General features: G+C 38.3%; 3 protein-coding genes across 5 annotated transcripts; 1 reads left to right on the plus strand and 2 right to left on the minus strand.

Annotated features, from left to right (window-relative positions):
• The first annotated feature begins 77 nt into the window (after nucleotides 1-77).
• On the plus strand, nucleotides 78-1,528 carry LOC105687182 (RPII140-upstream gene protein). Its single transcript, XM_012402608.3, has 4 exons — nucleotides 78-360; nucleotides 573-827; nucleotides 911-1,159; nucleotides 1,268-1,528. Exons 1-4 carry the CDS (start codon nucleotides 197-199, stop codon nucleotides 1,428-1,430), a joined length of 831 nt encoding a protein of 276 aa, XP_012258031.2. The 5' UTR covers nucleotides 78-196; the 3' UTR covers nucleotides 1,431-1,528.
• On the minus strand, nucleotides 1,453-7,944 carry LOC105687180 (twinfilin). 2 transcript variants are annotated; one of them, XM_012402606.3, is made up of 5 exons: nucleotides 7,765-7,941; nucleotides 7,528-7,605; nucleotides 6,436-7,095; nucleotides 6,198-6,316; nucleotides 1,453-2,684 (listed from the first exon to the last, which is right to left on the minus strand). In XM_012402606.3, exons 1-5 carry the CDS (start codon nucleotides 7,787-7,789, stop codon nucleotides 2,514-2,516), a joined length of 1,053 nt encoding a protein of 350 aa, XP_012258029.1. In that variant the 5' UTR covers nucleotides 7,790-7,941; the 3' UTR covers nucleotides 1,453-2,513. The 2 variants fall into 2 exon arrangements, with proteins under 2 accessions (XP_012258029.1, XP_012258030.1); XM_012402607.3 differs by lacking the exon at nucleotides 1,453-2,684 and adding an exon at nucleotides 2,990-6,065 and having other exon boundaries at nucleotides 7,765-7,944.
• A 1,269-nt stretch (nucleotides 7,945-9,213) lies between these two features.
• LOC105687077 (protocadherin Fat 4-like) lies at nucleotides 9,214-18,612 on the minus strand. Of its 2 annotated transcripts, none has more exons than XM_012402434.3 (31): nucleotides 17,806-18,612; nucleotides 17,478-17,635; nucleotides 16,843-17,246; nucleotides 16,682-16,771; nucleotides 16,468-16,608; nucleotides 16,067-16,186; nucleotides 15,907-15,982; nucleotides 15,549-15,829; nucleotides 15,297-15,470; nucleotides 15,034-15,227; nucleotides 14,747-14,951; nucleotides 14,507-14,676; nucleotides 14,273-14,433; nucleotides 14,010-14,175; nucleotides 13,786-13,939; nucleotides 13,566-13,707; nucleotides 13,179-13,492; nucleotides 12,870-13,097; nucleotides 12,656-12,787; nucleotides 12,454-12,571; nucleotides 12,268-12,368; nucleotides 11,951-12,188; nucleotides 11,711-11,883; nucleotides 11,534-11,635; nucleotides 11,270-11,465; nucleotides 11,086-11,195; nucleotides 10,855-11,021; nucleotides 10,106-10,309; nucleotides 9,882-10,040; nucleotides 9,701-9,800; nucleotides 9,214-9,610 (listed from the first exon to the last, which is right to left on the minus strand). In XM_012402434.3, exons 2-31 carry the CDS (start codon nucleotides 17,542-17,544, stop codon nucleotides 9,503-9,505), a joined length of 4,995 nt encoding a protein of 1,664 aa, XP_012257857.2. In that variant the 5' UTR covers nucleotides 17,545-17,635; nucleotides 17,806-18,612; the 3' UTR covers nucleotides 9,214-9,502. The 2 variants fall into 2 exon arrangements, with proteins under 2 accessions (XP_012257857.2, XP_012257858.2); XM_012402435.3 differs by having other exon boundaries at nucleotides 9,701-9,740; nucleotides 17,806-18,610.
• Nucleotides 18,613-18,869: the final 257 nt, after the last annotated feature.

The raw sequence follows: 18,869 nt of genomic DNA on the forward strand, positions 1-18,869 counted from the left end.
TCATGAATGTTCTCGCGAGCGTTTATGTACGCGTGCGCTTTTTGTATTTTTAAATGAACAAATGTCCACAGTACGTTTCGGGTCGCACTAGTCAAGTTTAAGCAGCGATGGTGTACGAGAGTTATTACGATTGTTTAGTATATTTTTAGGTTATCTCGGGAACATTAATAAATGAATAATCGCATGAGATTCAAAAATGTTTAACTTAATCAGGAGCAGAGCTCCTTGTTTTCTAAGTATCCTTCCGTTCGACTTACTTGATTCGGATTCTAGAGACAGTGACACAGCTCGATCATATTTTATCGAACAAAACAAAAATGAAACCGGCTGGGATAGGTTATACTACATGTACAGCGTCGAGTACGTATTCGCCATTGAATTTTCCAATCTTTACCTTAGTTCTATGCAACAGTCGATTGCTGATTCTCCGCTTTCACAAGGGTTACATTTAACAATCATTTCTCGAATCATTCGAAGGATTTGTTGGTTACACTTGCATGAGGTTTTGTCAGATGAGAACGTTACCTGGTAGTATCGACCATAGTATTGACCAATATTGAACTTTATTCCAGCGAGTTCGGTAACACAAGTCCAGAGATGAACTTTGTGATCCAAGGAGCTTCCCTTGGTACATTCGTTGGAGTAATTTACGGAGGTGTTATGAGAGGACGTTCTACGTATCTCAACTTTATAGAGTCGAATCAGGCTACAAAATTCAACAGCGTTTTTGAGGCGCAGAGGAAATTACAGGATAGAATGATGGTGACCTTTTTTAAGGGAGCATTTCAGTGGGGTTGGAGACTCGGCCTATTCTGTGGTTCTTATATGTAAGAATTGGTGTCTAAAAATTCAAATGAAAGTTGAATTATTCCAGTTGGACATGAAATAAAATATCCTTTTGTACATTTAGATTGATCACCACTTCGATCTCAGCATATAGAGGCAGGTCATCGATAGTTGAGTACTCAATCGCCGGTCTTATAACTGGTATGTGTTACAAATTGAGTTTGGGTCCATTAGCCATGCTTGTCGGAGGAGGTCTTGGTGGTGTTCTTGGTAGCGTAGCTGGTTTGATGTCTCTAGGATTATTAAGATTATCTGGTAACACAATGGAAGAAATCCGATATTGGCAATACACTTGGAAAACAAGTCGTGATAGGTAAGAAATTTTGTGTACCCGTATGTTGAGTCTTTGATGAGTACACGTTGTAATTAAATTGTTTTTTGAAACTTGTGATTAGAGATTAATCGTGTAATGTCATTCCAGCCTCGTACAAAAAGCATATAAAAAGCAACAGGAGGAGGAGCTCATAGAAAAAATGCACGACTCAATGGTTCTCAGCAACGCAGAGAAAATTCAGCAAAAAAAAGTTGATGCAAATTTACAGCAAAATGATAAACAATCAACAGAAATTAAGAGTGGACCGTAATAAATTAATAATTTCACACCTGTTAAGATAGATTATCTTGTAGATATTTTATTCGTTGTTACACATAATTATATAATGTAATATATCATTTCAAACAACTGGGTTGTTCTTTGTTCTTTAATTTCAAACATCTAAATGTTTGTCTCTTCGACCCGCCCGTATTTGCTGAACTTAAAGTCGAGTTCATTATTCAATAAAATATCACGCATTGATCAAATTTTCAACTACGTAAATTTATCTACAATTTGTAACTGCTGTCAATGAGCAACAATTGCAATAAATCCTAATTGAGGAATTATTAATAAATTTCAGATTCCTAAATTCATTTAACATCCTGCATAGATATAGCTACAGAATTGTATATTATCTTATGTAGTTCTTTCTCCATGATAAAGGTGAAGATCACCAACTTTAACTTACATTGTGGCGATTAGCTATTCAAATTGTGCTAGATAGTGCTAGTAAAATACTTTATCAGATTCGCGCAAATACGGAAACTTACAATAAATATTTAGTGTATTTATCGAACAGAACAAAAATTTTCAAGTAATAGCATGCGTTACTACAAGTATTAAATAAATTGTTCAAAAAATATTCATGCCCTATACACAATCATTACAATTTTTAAACAGACTTCAGTCGTGTGATTTAGGAGCCCTACTCTGCAAGCAATTTCCTAAAGAGTTGGGCCTTCAATAGCAATAATCTTGCAGATAGTTTCTTAAGCTTTTTGAAAACAATGAGACAGTGAGAGTAAAAATAGACTTACTGGAAAGTAATAAAGAAATATTTTTCATGCTTACAGAATAGGCCTGATTTGAGATAGCAAGTATTATTGTCCTCGCTAAACTTGTTAGTTCTTTCGACATTTCATTGAATGCTGTATGACATTGTTTCGAATTATCGAGTTTTACATGAAATATAGAAAAATTGAACACAGCTCTCTACTTTGAAGAACAAAATCGAGCATGGATCGAAAAAAAGACTATAAGGTAGATAAGCATTTTGTAAGTTATTAAAAATTTAACACCCTGCTCCATTTCGTTATTGTCCTAATACTATAATTATTAAATATAATTATTATTAAGCTTCTTGTTCCGTAGTTTCCGGAGTTTGAATCTTGGTTAAACGTTTAGCACCTCTGTTTGGCGGACCTTTGGGTTTGGCAAACTTAGGTCGGTGCAAATTGACTTTCGGATGTAATTCCTCTTGCAAAAATTCCATGGTTAGTTCCTTTCCATCATCAATCTCAAGCTACAGACCGAAAAATTTTGATGAACAAAACAGAATTCTCTATGTTCGCAATTATGAAAACCTTCCGCTGCGTCATCATATTGCTTATTAATAACTGTAGGGTACATCCTAGTCAGGCCTATACTGTAAGCTGATAATATGACTACACTAAATATTAGGTTCTATTACATACCCATACGATGGTCCTAATCACCTTGGTTCATCGTGACCTAGTAAGTGTCAATTGTCTCTTGCAATAGTTAAATCTGATCGTTGAAGACTACAAAATTCATTATGGCAAATTGATTTAAATAAGAAATGTTCTATTCAAATTGTATAATTGTTTATTATTCATAATATATTTAATATTGGCAAGAATATACAATTTATTTTGTTCGTATGAAGGAACCTATGTTTGTAACAGAAATTTGTATAAATTAATAATGATATATAAAATCCCAGAACGCATCTTACAGAATAGGCCTGGCCTGGAACAGTAGTACTTATAAACATAAATTGTGCCCAGGTGAACATGTGCGTTGTTCTTTTACTTTTTCAACATCTCGGAACACAATTTGAAATTTTGAGCATCGTGCAGAAAAATATTAGGCCTAAGGATTCGTGATAAAAGTTTAAAATGTTAATGTGCCAAACTTGGGTCACGATGGATAATAAATGTTCCAACAAAAAATTTTCATGACTCGAATAATTTGCACCGGACACCCAGGACGGTTAGAACAATAGAGTACTTTCCGAAATAGTTATTCGAACTGAAGTGAAATATACGATTTCAAAATTGAAAAGTAGAAAAATTTGTAACCAGTAAATTCACAGTTCGCAGTCACAGTTGTTGCAGAAACATAAAGTAAAAAAAAAATGTATGATCACCCAAGTTTGGTTTAGTTGCATTCACATTTTTTGTTAGTATTCTTAAAATAAAACTCAACATACTAAGATTTTTAAAACGACCAAAGATTTTTAAAATGCTTATAAAAAGCTACAATAGTTAAAAAAATACACATCACGAAAAATAGAATGCCTCTCGAATATCATCATCTTGTTGGTGCCTATCTGACAACTTTCCCACCCTGTATAACTGTGCAAACTTAGATCAATGAAATTTGGCTTGATACATGTAGATATAATACAATAATTTTGGCAAATACGAATATGTCACCGTTGACATTGTATATTGGTCAAATCGATAAAAAATATGCCTAATCAAGAATTCCCATCAGTTTTTCTTTGAATACTTTTAGAGCAAGCTTATCAGATCAAAAGATATTTAATCAGTGATAAAAATATATATTAACAGTGAGATTAGGCTTTCCTGGCAAGCAATTATCCACATGACTCAAATATGCCGTATCAAATTAATTATGCAAGACTCGACAAATTTTTTTTTTTTAAAGCATGTAATTAGTATAGTACTTATTTCGAGCGATGATGTAAAGTTTCCAGGAAACATCTCATTTTTACTGATTAGGGTGAGTTGAACTGGCATACTGAATTGAATTGATTTTTTTTCGGATACTTCACTCAAATCTAAAAATCAAAAAAATTGATTCAATTACTTAATACAATAAAGCTCCATCTACAAATCAACCAATATATTTTGTAGTTATGGTGGGTATGAGATTAGGATTATGTGAAGTACGGTTGAATAAACGATTCAGTACAATTACCTAGAAAGTACTAATTAATTTCGACTGGCACTTCAAGGGCCACAGATACACAGCGAGTGGGATGTGCCGCGTTCAGTCTTACGTCATATATATATTTGTGAATTTTAATATGTCATATTATATATAGTATATAATAGTGTAGAGTATAATATATATCATTCAATATGTATATAATATATATGTATGTATATATATCATTGTTATTACTATGAAACGCAAGTAATTCGACAATGTGGAATGAATATAGCTTAACTCTGACGTTAAACAATAACATTTGCACTTTGCTTGAACACCTGTCAAATACAATGTTATTATTAAAATATGCAGAGCGATAAGGTTAGTGGCGTTAGCTAGCTAGAGCACATGGAATTTTTTCCTAACACTCTAATAATCACATTCAGCTATCTGGTGGCTGAAAATACTAAATTAAAACTTCACTGTCCTACACTGCTTAGATGCTATTCAATGTCGACAGATGTTTGGAATTCAGGCCCTTAACTTTCTTCTAAACACATTTAGACAACTTATAGGTACGTATCACTTGATTTAGGACTAGGAACTAATTTGAGACATTATATGCTGGGTTTTTATTTTAATAAACTATCCGAATCTATGCGTCGAACGAAGATTATTGGAATTGAATTTGACTTCTAAATTAAAAATATGGCAGATCGATCTCTAATAATGATATTGAATGAGCAAACGTAATAGTTAATTTTTTTGATTTGGATCTTGAGTTGATAAACTGCAATACGTTGTAATCTACTAGTTACTATACCAGAATTCGATATATGGCAATTTTGTTGCATTCGATAATTCTAAGGGCTCAGAATTGGGCATGTCAAATATAAATGTTAAGTTTGTCCTAGCAGTCATAGGGAATCGTAAAGAGAAAAAAAAATCTACAGCTATGTTTATAAATACGTATAACAAGTGCGTCAACGATTATATTGACTTGTGATAAAAACCCAGCAACAAGAGCCTATTCTCTAAACGGTTTAAGAGGAATAAATTGTTGCAATGGAATCCGATAACGTAACAAAAAAACAAAATTAAAAGACTTGTCCAAGGCAGAGCACCGATTGGACAGGATATACTATTTTCTGTACGTAAATTTGCTTACTTTTGTTTACCACAGATATATAGTTATCATAGTTATTTCAACAAGAATTTGGCTTACCAATTTTGGTTTTAGAATTTAGAAAAATACACCATTTGTTCTACTTTAATTCGCTAAATAGATATACGTATCACTTTGAACAACTAATTCTAAAAATCCATAGACATCAGTTATTATCTATCAGTAAATGTTTTAGAATGTGCTGACTTTTAATGTGATCTATACTACGTAGAACATTTGAAAAGATAACTTTTCACTCTGAATTATTGAGAATTGTCAAACGCATGATGCGTTATATGTATACCATGAACAAACTTGAAGCTGACATCATCAAACAGACTTGACTGCAATTTTAACGTTTACGGGAATAAATGATAATCTTTTGCAAGGTCACAAATATTTTCATACAGCAGTGGTTAGAGGGAGCACCTGTTAACTTAGAACGCACGACCGTTTAGGCTTTGATTTTTTATCAGGTATAGTCTGTGGAGGAGCGGAAGGTGTTGACGGAGTAGCAGGAGTTGTTGCCGCACTTTCTTTTACAGTAGGAGGATCTTCCAACATGTCGGCTAATTCATCTCCGCTATTTACCTCCAACTGTGATCGGTTTCATAGACCAATTGAAATTTTGTAGACCAGCAAAAGTTTTTTCATGTAACAATGGATAGCCATACCTACCTAATCCATGATGCTGAAAACATGAAATTAGAATAAATTAAATTTGCTCACCTTTTTAGTTATTGTAACCCCCAACGATTGAATAAGGTCGAGAAGAGGTCCTTTGCAAGAAGAGTACAACATCCGTTCTTTGATACTGCAACTATATCCTGGCATGCTGTATATGAAAACTGTAAATAAAACAGATGAAATAAATTCCTTTCACTAATGTCTATAGAGTAACTGAATATTGTATTATAGCAATGAGAACAAAAGAAGTGGGTAGCTGTTAAATGAAATATGTGCTTACCAATATTTTCCATGTAATCGCCCTCGTGGGTATGTTTGAAAATGTATAGGTGATATCTGGCAGCATCCGCAGGGACTTTGGTTGGCAATTTGTCCAATGATACATCGCAGGCCATGACCAGATGTATTTTTTCTTCTTCTAGGTCAATCTTCAATTGAACATACTCGTGAATTCCTTTTCCAATATCACTGATTGCCTGCTTGGCTTCATCAGTAACAGGAAAAGCGACCCCACTTAGAGTCTGCTGTCTGGTTTCAACGCTATATTCGGTGTGGACAGTAGTCTTCTTGAGTTCGGCCAACTCTTCTTCAGCCGTAGTTAAGGGTGCCGGAGCAGCGTCGTTTCTTTTGTGTCTATGGTATCCTTCAAGGGTAATGTCCTCTGGGACTGTACCGTGCAATTCTTCCTTGAATGCCGCAGTTCCAAATTCTTGCTTTAGCGTGGCTTTAGTCGAGGCGTACAACATCTTCTGTCTAATTGATGCCGTGTCGGGGGACCAGGAAATGAATAACCAGTCATAGCCAGAGTCAGGTGATTTTGTATCAAGTCGATATAAGATGTAAGCTGGCTGGTCTTCCACAATCAGAGGTTTGACAAGCTTGTCGTAATCATCTTGCCACTTTCCAATTGTTTTTGATGAAAATGCAGGAACTAATTCCTCTAGAATATTAAATTTCCAGAGATAAAATGAAGGCAATGTTTGTCAAGTGGAGAAAAACCTCCTGCACTAATTCATAATTTATTGTAACTATTTCTTGTTTGGCCTTGTCCACATTCATAGATAGCCTAACAAACCACCAGCTAATTATTAATTAATTGGTCGCTACTCCTCCCACATGAGTACACAGTATTGTTGAATTGAATTATACAGCAGTGGATGTGAGGCATTAATTTATTTTCAAGCGTATTACAATAGTTTTACGAAATCCAATATCTGATTCGAATCAAAGCTTGTATGGATACGGGGAAAACCAAGATTACCAAGAATTGCGGCGAGCGAAGCAATACGTGAGTTCCGGATTGTTACAGAAATTTTATATCTGAATGAGACGAAAAAAAAAAAATACGATATGAAAAAATTACAATCCTTACCGTTTTCAATGGATACCTTGAGCACTCGTATCTTGCCATCTCTACATTTGGCTAGCAATTTCTTGAGGGCTTCGTTGGCTGGAAATTTACGCGAATTAGACTTTAAAATCTCGGCGAATTTTTAGGTTAAAAAAAAACTCGTTAAGCTTAACGGAAACTCCGTAAACATCAATGTTGCTTACGCGTCATATTCATGTTTATGTTTTACAAGTTGAACGATATTTTTTTGATAATTACCTTTTATTCCCGTTTGATGTGACATTATTTCCTGGTATATCACCTTTGTACGATCGGACCCTATTATTTTTTTCCACCCACTTCAAGTGAGCTACCACTTTGGACCACTTCACTACAATGCCAACCAACTGAACCAAACTACGTTAACTCTGCCAAACCATACGACAGATACGACTGTTGTCTGAATGGCCGCGCAAGTTCATAATAAACTTGCTCCGTACTACGTGACCAATAAAAAACACTCTCCTTACATTTTACCGTTAACGTCATACGGCAATAAAAGAACTGTCAAAAAATAATCTGACGCATTTAAAAACAATTAAGGAGGGTCGGTCGTAGGCCGTAGCTGGCTGCCTGAAAAAATATCCTCTCTCCGTTCCCTGCAACAAAAAACTAACAGCAAATCGCCAAAGATTGTGAAAATTTTCATTTTCCGCAGCATAAATAATTTTTTTTTCATGTTACATCAAATTTGTAGCTTATTGTGGATTCCCCATTCGTTTTCAAATGAAATGCGACCATTTTATGTGCTTGCTTCAACCATATTGGTATTGTTGACGAGTGTTGGCGACTTTTGAAAGGGGCCCTAAAAACACCAAAGACTATAGTCTTTGCAAATTTTTCGGGGAGAAGACAGCAAAGACTATACGTATGTATAGATCTTTGCCAATAATTCAGACGATTCTTTGGGATTTTTGGCTGTGAAAAATGGGCCAAGTAATACTTTTTCCGAACTTGAACAAGTTATCGCCAATTTATCGATCTGAAAAATGAAAAATCAAGGATAACTCGATGGGATTCATTGCTGGCTCGATTTAATCGACGTCTTCGTGTTTGTTACGCCTTCTAACGTAGAACAAGGGTCTTGGAATAATTAGAATGATTACATTACCTTTTGCCTCGAAAAACCGCCAAGCCTATGACCTCAGATATACACAATATATTACACAGATATATTACAAGATTCGAGGGAACAAATCTCCGACCGATTAGTTTTCATAAATTGATTCATTTGCTCATAATATGGCATAGAGATCCGTAATGTGATCGGAATCCTCTTTCCCTCATTTTGCTGTTTTTCTGATCATCTCAATTGATCATCACTCAAATCTCATACAAGCGATTCGGGCTTCAATTATTCGATTGATGATGATTATTTAGCAAGTACATTAATTCAGTCAGAAACGCTATATGTATAGTAATCGAATAAATTGCAGCCAATCACGAAACATTCGATCGGGGGCGTGTAATTTGGTATATGTATGGTTAACCGCGTATACATACTTATGTATAGTATGTTGCAGGTTTTCCGTCTTGGATGCAACGGCAGTTCAGCTTCAGTATGGCTTCAGCGACAGGAGCGACGACATCAGGAGCAATGCAGGTTTCTCAGAGCGATGATGGAGAGAGAACGATGCTTTCTTACAAAATTTAGCTGAATCATAGGTGTATAAGTTATTCATTTTATTATGAAAATAATATATAATATTTACAATCCATCAATACATTATAAATCACAAAATTTTTATTCACTACAGATTTTTGAACACTCATTTATTTTGTGCTACTTTTCATTTTTGTAAACGAGAAATCGAACGGTATAATAAACTCAGGAAGTTTCGTAGGCAGCCCGGCTCGTAGTTCTTTTCTGTTTTATACGAAATTAGACTATGTATTAAATGGGCGCATTGAATGACAAAACGTTGTTATACATTGAATATTCACGGTCATTTTACTTTTACAGATCCGTTGTTGGCACTTCTTTCTTTTGCTTTGGAAGAGCCATTGGATTGCGACTGTCTCGTCTTGCTTCCAGTTGATTCGCCATCACGGGGTTTAAACTTCCCTGTCGGGATGCATGATGAAAATAAAAAAAATCCATTATTTTTCCCGAAGGTTCTGGAGTCATTTAGATTTTGATCTTGCGAAAACTCACCCGTCGCTCTTGAGGTAAATCCTCGTCACCGGCGTCATAGCTGTAAGAGAAATTAGGATGATTTTCTATTCCGATCAAGTCCGAATCGTAGCTGCCCTGACTGTGGAAATCACATTGTCAAAATTCTAGCAACCAAAGTTGCGGATGAAACGGAATTCTGCATAAAATGTAGAGAGCGTACCTGATCGTTTCGTCGTAAATTTTTTCGTCGGTATTCCACATGGGGTTGGATCCTTCGATGGCAAATTTATTGCTCGTTGGAACTACGCCGATTCGATTCAACCCTGAGCTTTGAGATCCGAATTTAGTTACTGCCAATTTATCGAGCCGGGCGGTCAGTCTGAAAAACAGTTGATAAAAAACGAATAATCGTGCACAAAGGATTTCGTCGTCAATTTTACTCACCGTCTAGTTTTAATTACATAAGCAGTGGCAAGAGCGATGCAGCAAACAAGCAAAAGAACACAAAGTGCGATGAGAACCGACTGAATGATTTCTTGAATGTTAGAAACCGTCTGCGACGTATCGGAAGGCACGTCGATCAAGTTCAGGGATCTCGTGAGTAGCGTGACCTTGAGATTAGTGATGGTCTGCACGTTGTTTGATGCCCTGTTAGAGAGTTCATACGAATGTTAGGTATTTTTCCAGCGCATCGCACCGAGTCTAGAATATTTTGGCACGCAGCTTATTTTCATTGAAAAAATAAAACGGCTGTGCAGGCTTTAGAAAATTGAAAATTCGTCGCTTCGTGTATATCTCGATAAAATCGTATCCCAATAAAAAGCAGATTAAATTCTAACATCTTGATAAGTTTCCGAACATATTTATTTTCTGAGTCACTTTGCTTCGTTGGTTTGGATTTCTGAACTCGAAACGATTTGGAAGAAATTTAATTATGAGCTTCAAAATTATAAAAAAAATCTAAATCGATAAAATTTGATCTCTTTTTATATTCGTCCGAAAAATTGAATCTTTCAAATTGCTTCTGGGAGCGGTGTTTGATTCCTTTGAATTCAGAAATTCGTATCGGCAGACTCAACGGATTTTTCTTAAAAAATAATCAGGTCATCATCAATTTTCGAGTCGCTTGATCCATAGGAAATTTTAGGACAATATATGGATGATATATATGATTTTTAACAAATAATGCTCACAGTACGATGACGTCCGAATTAATCGGCAGGTTGGTTGACTGATCGATGAAATGAGTGGTCACGATCGTTTCGTTATCAAGACTGGTGATTTCGTCCTCCGCAAGAGACCTGGTCACGTAGTCGATGTTGCAAATATACCCAAAAGCTTCAGTGAACGATGAAATGACCTGAAAATTTATTGAATCAGTAAAAATGATTTGACTCGGAGACCCAGCTACCAATTTCACTCACAAATGCCGTTTGACTGGAGACTTCGGTAATAGTATTTCGAAAGGTAAAGGCGACTCGATTGCTTTGCGCTACGATGTAGACCTTCACGTTTGTTGAGTCCGAGTGATTGACTGAAATTATTAAGATCGGTGAAACAGTCTGTACGACAATTCGTCAAAGTATAATCCTATCATAACAGTCTTACCCGCGTCGTGCACTAGGACAGTGAAGTCAAAGTATCCGGTCATTGTGGAGAGCGGATTGAACCGAAGCAGTAAGTCCCCCGTTCCACGATCCATTTCGAACGGTGTGGAGATCGAAGACAGCGAAGAGTCTGTATAGTTCATCGACCCCTCTTCGATTGTGTAGCTCAAGGTCTCGTTAAAGTCTGCATCCGTCGCCTGGAAGAAAGATGAATAAAATAACGAACCGTTTTGTCTCACCTTTAAGGACCACCGACTTCACTTACAACAACTGTTAGTATCACTCTAGAAAGTACGTCTTCGGGAGTGATTCCACCGAAGTACGTAGTGCTCTCGAAAGATGGTGGATTATCGTTTACGTCGACAACCTAAAGATTTCGAAGGAAAAAAAAAATAGTGAATTCCAAATACTTCATTTCAACATTTTCGACGACTTTACATACTATGATAGTTATAGCGAGGGTAGCCTTTTCTCTTGGATTTTCCGGAATCGTCTCACTGTTCGTCGTAGCGACGACGTAAAGTGTCAGCAGTTCTTGCGCCTCTCTATCTAATTCTTTGATCAAAGTGAGTTCTCGCGTCTCCTTGTCAAGGGTGAAATAGGACATGTCACCTTCTAAAAATGGACGCCGCATTCAAAATTTCGTGGTAACGAAGTAGAAAATAGTTCGGACCAGACTTACCTTCGCTGGTAAAGAAGTAGTAAATCTTAACTTTGTCAGCCTCGTCAACGTCAACGTTCACCATGTCTGACGCTTCAGGTATAATTACAGATGTTTGGAGTCCGATAGAAGTTTCGGAGAACCAAGCGGTCCACTGGTTCTCGGAAAATTCAGGACCATTCGTCGAGATGAAGAAGACGGTATTCCTCTGCGTCGTTGTTCTATTCGGCATGCCATGATCGGTGACGAATATTTCAATCTAGGTAAAAGAGGAAAATTGAAAACCGAAGGGAACGAATCTCGAATTTTGTTTCTCACTCGAATCAATTTTTCCGTACATCGAAAGTGTATTCGTCCCAGTTCGATGGCAGTCTGATAAGCTGAAGCTGAGCAGTTCCGGTGCCCGTTGCGATGAGCGTGAAATATTCGAGTGCAGTTTCTTCGATGCATGTGTAAAATAGAACGAATTTTAGCATAGCGTGACTTCAGGATTAGAAAATGAGATAAGAAACATCGTTTATTACCAGATCCGATGAGTTCGAAAGTAACCGTTCCACTGGGACCACTATCTCCGTCTGTGGCCGTGAAATCATTCAGGCGACTATGATCGTGAGTAAAGAGCTGCGAATTCAGGGTTTGATTCTGTAAAAAAGAAAGAAATTATTAAGCATTGAAGAATTTTTTTGATTTCGGGGAAAACTAAATACAAATAATATAATTATTTACTCGACTCAACCGAATGCTTCGTCCATTGACTGGGTAAGTAATTACTGGATTATAGTAGTTGTAATCCTCGACGAATATGTTGTAAATTCTTGTATCGTTTTGCGACGAAGGATCTGTTCCCAAATCTTGCGCCTGTGCAGAGAAAATAAAAGTACTCAGTTCCTCAGTTCGATTATGGTTCCACTGTACGATTCAATGGCCATCTTCGACTCACGTATAATTCGATAGCCCAGGTACCGTAGTATCCTTTCAGGTCACAGTTGGCATATATTAACGCATCAGAATCATCCTGGGTTTCAACTTTGAAAGGAATCGGGCAATCGTCGTTGAAGACCGCCGTTTTGTCTGTCCGCGTGACACTGCGTATTTCGTAAAATACTCTCGTGTTATTTGTGCCTGGTTGATCGTGGTCCACAGCGGTGACCGTTAGGACCAAGGTATCCTAGATTTGACAACATTTCCGTTAATTTCGACCATCGCAGAGCTGAACGAAACCTAGAACGATGGTGATACGAGTACTCGCCATAATTGTGCTTTCGGAAACGGTTGCTGCGGGATCAGAAAGTTCCGGGAGTTCTGGGATCTGGTCGTTGATATCTGTAAGGATAACGGTGACGCTCGCCGTGATGGAATTCGTATTCCAGGTAACCCCGTCATCCAGGAAATTGTCTCTGAGTGTCAAATACACCGTGAATACAGGCGTACCGTAATCTCTGTCCAAAATGTATCCATCTGACAGTGAGATCTCCAAATCTCCGCTATATTTTCCCATGCTAAAGTACGAGAAGAGCTGACCATAGTCTGAATTCAACAGATAGGAGACGTTGTTGAAGGGTGCTGGAATGAGAAGTAAGTCAGAATGAAGTTCTTGTTCAAATAAATCCGTTGGGATCGCAAATATTCAACTCACACGTTCTGTCATTATCTTCAGCTTTCACTGTCACAATCCAAGTTCCACTTGGCGATTTTTCTCTGAGGTACAAGGTGGTGTCGTACTCGTCCGACAACAAATTCGGTACAACATCGTTTTGATCTATCACGAAAATTTCGAGCTGAAAACATATTCAAAGAATTGGAGCATAAAAACTCGTCAGTGATCGAGAAATCGATTGCGAAATAAGGTAGCTTACCTCCAAATAGGTATTGTGTACGCCGTCCGAAGCATCGACGGTGTAGTATAAGAACTCGTAGACTTCAGCGTCGATTGCTTTGTCGGAGTCTACCGTTATTACCCCGGTCAAAGAGTTTATTTTTACCAAACCACTCGCGGTTCCATTTCTCGGTCTTATAGAGAAACGATGGAAAATTCATAGAAAAAATGGCCATTTCAAATCACAAGAATCATCATACTTACGCTATGGTGTACGTAACAACGTTATTTCCTGGACCGTCAGCATCCAGTGCAAGCACGTTCCCGATCAAAGTATCGCTAATCTGATTCTCAGTGACACTCATAGCAGTGTACTGCTCAAAAATTGGTTTATTGTCATTAATGTCAAGGATGACGAGAGTTAGTAGGGCTAAAAGGGTCGGTATGATTTGTTAGTTTTTGAATTTTCGTGATGTCGAAATTAGACGAAAGATTATCACAATGAAAATTAGTGAAGTATGGATTACCAGAAGTGGAATTATCATTGTGCACCGTCTTCGTGTCCGTCACGACGATCGATAGGTATAAATCATCGAACTGCTCGTAGTCTAATCTACCAGCGACAACCAACTTTCCCTCGGCGTAACGAGTATGCCCTTCGGGGTAAGTCGTCAGGATTTCCAAGTGCCTGTGATTTGATACCTCCATGAGATCTCTCTAGGAAATTGCACCATAATTTCGATGGGAAATAAGGAACTCACCCACGATACGCTTCTTCATCTACGGTAACACCGCTCTTATAGGCGTACGAGCTATCCCAATCAATGCTAAAAACGATTTCGGATGCTGTGTCAACGTCAGTCGCCGAAATCGTCGCGTTGATCTCTTCTCCAATATCTCCTTCTTCGTCAATGCGTGGTTGAAATCTCGGCTGATCGTGAATAATAAATAATCAGAATATCGCAAAATGCATGATTTTCGAGCTTAAATTACCTACTAACCATGGAGAGCATAGGTGGCACGTCATTAACGTCAATGACATTTATCATTAGTGTCGCGTAAGTTACATGATTCGCATGGTCAGTGGCTGTGATCTGGACCACCACGATGGGGATGGTTTCATAGTCCAATGCTCCATCTTGAGCGGTTCTAATAACTCCGGTATCGGCATTCATTGTCAATGTTCTTTGCGATACCAGTGCGTGTCTATTTTTCATTGGGGAAATTAGTGCGGATTGTAAATGTTTGATGGTTTTTCTTATAATTCAATTCAAAGAGAAATACCAACTTTACTTCGTCATCGATGTCCCGATCGGTCGCCAGCATTGTGGCGATGTACTCGTCCTTCGGGACGTCTTCGGGTATTGCAACTGTGACGAGCGGGCTCTCGAATATCGGCATTTCATCGTTCCGATTCACCAAATTAATGGTGATATCTCGAGTTCCAATGTGCGAATTGTTCGCTACCTCCGTCGCGATCATCTACAGTGTTGGCAAATTTCAAATAAATCGATTACGAAAGAAAAAAAAAATACTACTAGCCATTTTTACCTGAATCTTCATATTCCTCCAGTTTGCGTCTTCGTAGTCTAAAAGGCTGGCGTTTATCACAGTTATGATAAACGTGCCTAACTGGTAACCGCTGTTTGGTATCACTAAGAAAGCCGAACTCCAATCGAATTCCGAATCGTCCGTCAACTCCACAGTGAATTGAGCATTTTCGGCCTGAAAAGGGGTGGTCAAATGAAAGTCTGAAAAGTTTTTCGCGAAGACCTTGGAACGTATCGGCAAAACGTTACTTACGAGATCTGGATCGGTTATTGCGATCGAACGATTGAATTCTAAGGTGACAAAAGTTTCCTCCGCAATTTCGATGGACAGTTCGTCCGGGGAGATTTCGGGTTTATGGTCGTTTGTGTCCTCAACGATTATAACGACTGTGGAGTTGATTCTTTCGGATGTGTCGAGAGTTTCATAAGCGACAATCAGAAACCTGAAAACTTCTTTAGCGAGGGTATCCCGATCGATGGGGTTAATCGTAATCTCTCCAGTTTTTGAATTTACCTCGAAATAATCCTCCTCGCCTACGAGTTAATGGATTGCATGAGGGAATCGTTCAGCTTTTCTTGATTTAGCTTTGAGCGAAGAATAACGAACTCACCTTCCGAAGCGATAATCTCGTAACTGATTTCTGCGTTGATACCGAAATCCCCGTCGATGGCGGACACCTCGAAATGCTGATAAAACGTTCATTTCATTAGCCATAGAGAATCGAGTTGAATATATATTCACTGTAAAGGTCGCAATCTCCACGCACTTACGTTGGTTGATTTCTCGAATATATTCGTTGCCGAAAACATATTCGTCCATACTGGCGGTTCGTCTGGCCTGTCGATTACTTGTACCACGTAAGAAGTATTGCCTCGGTTACCTTCTCCGTCCTATTTAACATGCAAACTGATATTTTCAACGATAACATTGAAACACAATGCCGACGATCTAAAGCGGTTGTTTAACAAACACAGGTATCTCCTGTACCAAAGCGACGTAGTTCGACGGCATGACAGACCCAGCCGTCAAAGAATAGACCGCTCAGGCGCGTGGTTTATTAAATTATTGAATGAAGCGAATGGTTAATCAAACTACTTCGAGTAGATAATTAGGTCGTTAATGAGCTGAACAACTTGAGAAATAAGCTCGTGGTAATAGGTATGCTAATCACCTCTGCGACTATCTGGAGCAAGTACATAGTTATCGTTTCATAATCAAAATTTTTGTCAACTTGCAAGTAACCGATCATTTCTCTGGTCGTCCAACTCAGATACTCCTTTGCCATGCTGAAGCTTCCGGTCCCACTCGTGGGCTGTAAAAATAAAATTGATGAATAGTTTCGGTATCGTTGTCAGTGCTGGAAACTTCGATAGACGAGGACTTACGGACGCTATTATCTCGAAGGTAACACGATCGATGTCACCATCGGCATCGCTGATTCGAAAAGAGCATTTCGTCCGTCCGCTCCAATTTTCCTGTCAAATGTACCTAATTTGAAAAGAGTTCCTCACGAACATAATTCTAATGGGGGTAACCATTGGACTACCTCAACGGAACAGCTTTGCGAGTCCGCTTGGATGACGGGGGCATTATCGTCGACGTTAACAACGTTGAGGGCAATTCTACGAGTCTCGCCGCCAGCTGCCACCCGAAATCTGTAGCTTTGCATGGCATCCACCTCATAATCTTGAGTCTTGGTAACCACCAGCTGCCATACGCCGGATAAATCTTTTTCGATCACAGCTCCGAGAAAAAGATTGCTTTTGTTGTCATCGAATGTGCCCAAAACCGGGGTATCAGTCCCGACGTAATTAAACTGCGCGATGGTCACGTTGTACGTGACTTCTTCCTTCAATCGAATGTTTGTTTGATCTTGGAAATCATTGTAGCCGATGAATTCCAGAGCTTCATCGACAATATCCGGTGCTAGGAATGGCGGTGTACCCCATTCTGTCGACGGAGAATATGAAAAAAAAAAAAAAAATACCGAAATCTCTACTAGCTCGTGATATTGAACTTTCGGTCTCACAACTGATTCGCGATGTACAGAGCCCTGATTACTGTTCCAGATAACAAGCAAGTGTTATGAAGTCGACGTACAGCGGGTTCCGAGATAAAGACTTTCGTCATTAATCTTTCGATATTTTTACTCGGTCGAAACATTCAATTAAATGTACTCACCGGCTGTCGTCGAACCGAAAAAAAAGGTGAGGCTTATGAGCAGACCGAGATGCACTTCGGCCGCCATAATCTTCGAGACCAATGATTTATGCGACGTTCCAACGCTGATCGTAATAGCGAGAATTAGTCTTAGCGAAACTCCTTGGATAAAATCTCAGCTGTAATAATTTATCGAATACGTCAATGAAACTATGTAATTCGGATCGTTGCGTCTACTCTCAACACTCGGATATCTCGCCAGATGAGTTCCTTCGTCGTGATTAGTGCGCAAGTGAAATTGTTTCAACAATCTACGGTTAGATACTCTATGTAAATAGTGCATTCTCACCAGTTAGGGTATCCAAATATTCAATATCGGAACTCGTGGACACCTGGTAGTTACGGCTTGATTGGCACGCTCACTGTGACTAACAATATTATCGATAGCACTCGCAGGATGCGGCGATAACGCGGGGATGCTACTAGTAGAACAAAGCTTTGATATTCGTTCCAGCGTTTTTTGATATCGATGATAGCATGATTCAAGGTGAAAACGAGCTAGTCAGGGGTTATCTTTATCGCCAAAGAACATAGAATCACGGGACGTGGCACATTATTGAGTTCCGGTCATCGATCATAGCTCAATATCCCCAATCGCTGTTTGTCGAGGAGCTGTTTGATTTTTTTTTCGCATCCCGACGCATCAATCGGCAATATGCAGCCATCAACCTGACACGTTAATTTCGCAAATTTTCCACGAGGATGAGTTTTTTTTCGAATTGTTTCAACGAACGTTGCTAATCAGAAGTAATTCTCATCTGTTCGTTAGCATAACGGGTCGTCTCGTGTTTTTCCTTTCTTTGCAAACTTTTATAATTGCTATGATAAATACCGTTGAGAGTCGTACAGTTGGAGTCAGGCGTTCGCCGAAGGATGAAAATATCCTGGACTTTGAATGCAATGAAAACGTCTGGGTATGATAACCTCAGGCCAATTAACTAGTAGAAATACATATCATTGCGGATCAATAAAAGTAGTTTCTCACATCTTCGTCGCACACTATTTTGTCCTGATTCAACTCTCTAGTTTCATCATGCCGATGCGGCGATCGATGCCGGTTCGTCTGGAAAAATTATCCGAGAAGTTCCGATGACCTCGAGACTTCCATATCCGTATTGTTACCCGCTCTGAAAAAATACACCGATCATCGATCAATTCGAAATTTCAGATCGACCTATATCCATACATTAATTTAGAAACATATTAGCCGCAAACTGTTCGCCGATAATCTGATTAAAAACGAAAATGTCGGTAGTTATTTTTTCTCCTTTTATATTAGAAACAAAAAGTGCAACCATTATGAGGGCGAGTGTTTGCTTCGAGATCTGATGATTTTCGGCGAGATTATAATTC

The sequence above is a fragment of the Athalia rosae genome, chromosome 1, assembly GCF_917208135.1.
Source record: "Athalia rosae chromosome 1, iyAthRosa1.1, whole genome shotgun sequence".
NCBI lineage: Eukaryota > Metazoa > Arthropoda > Insecta > Hymenoptera > Athaliidae > Athalia > Athalia rosae.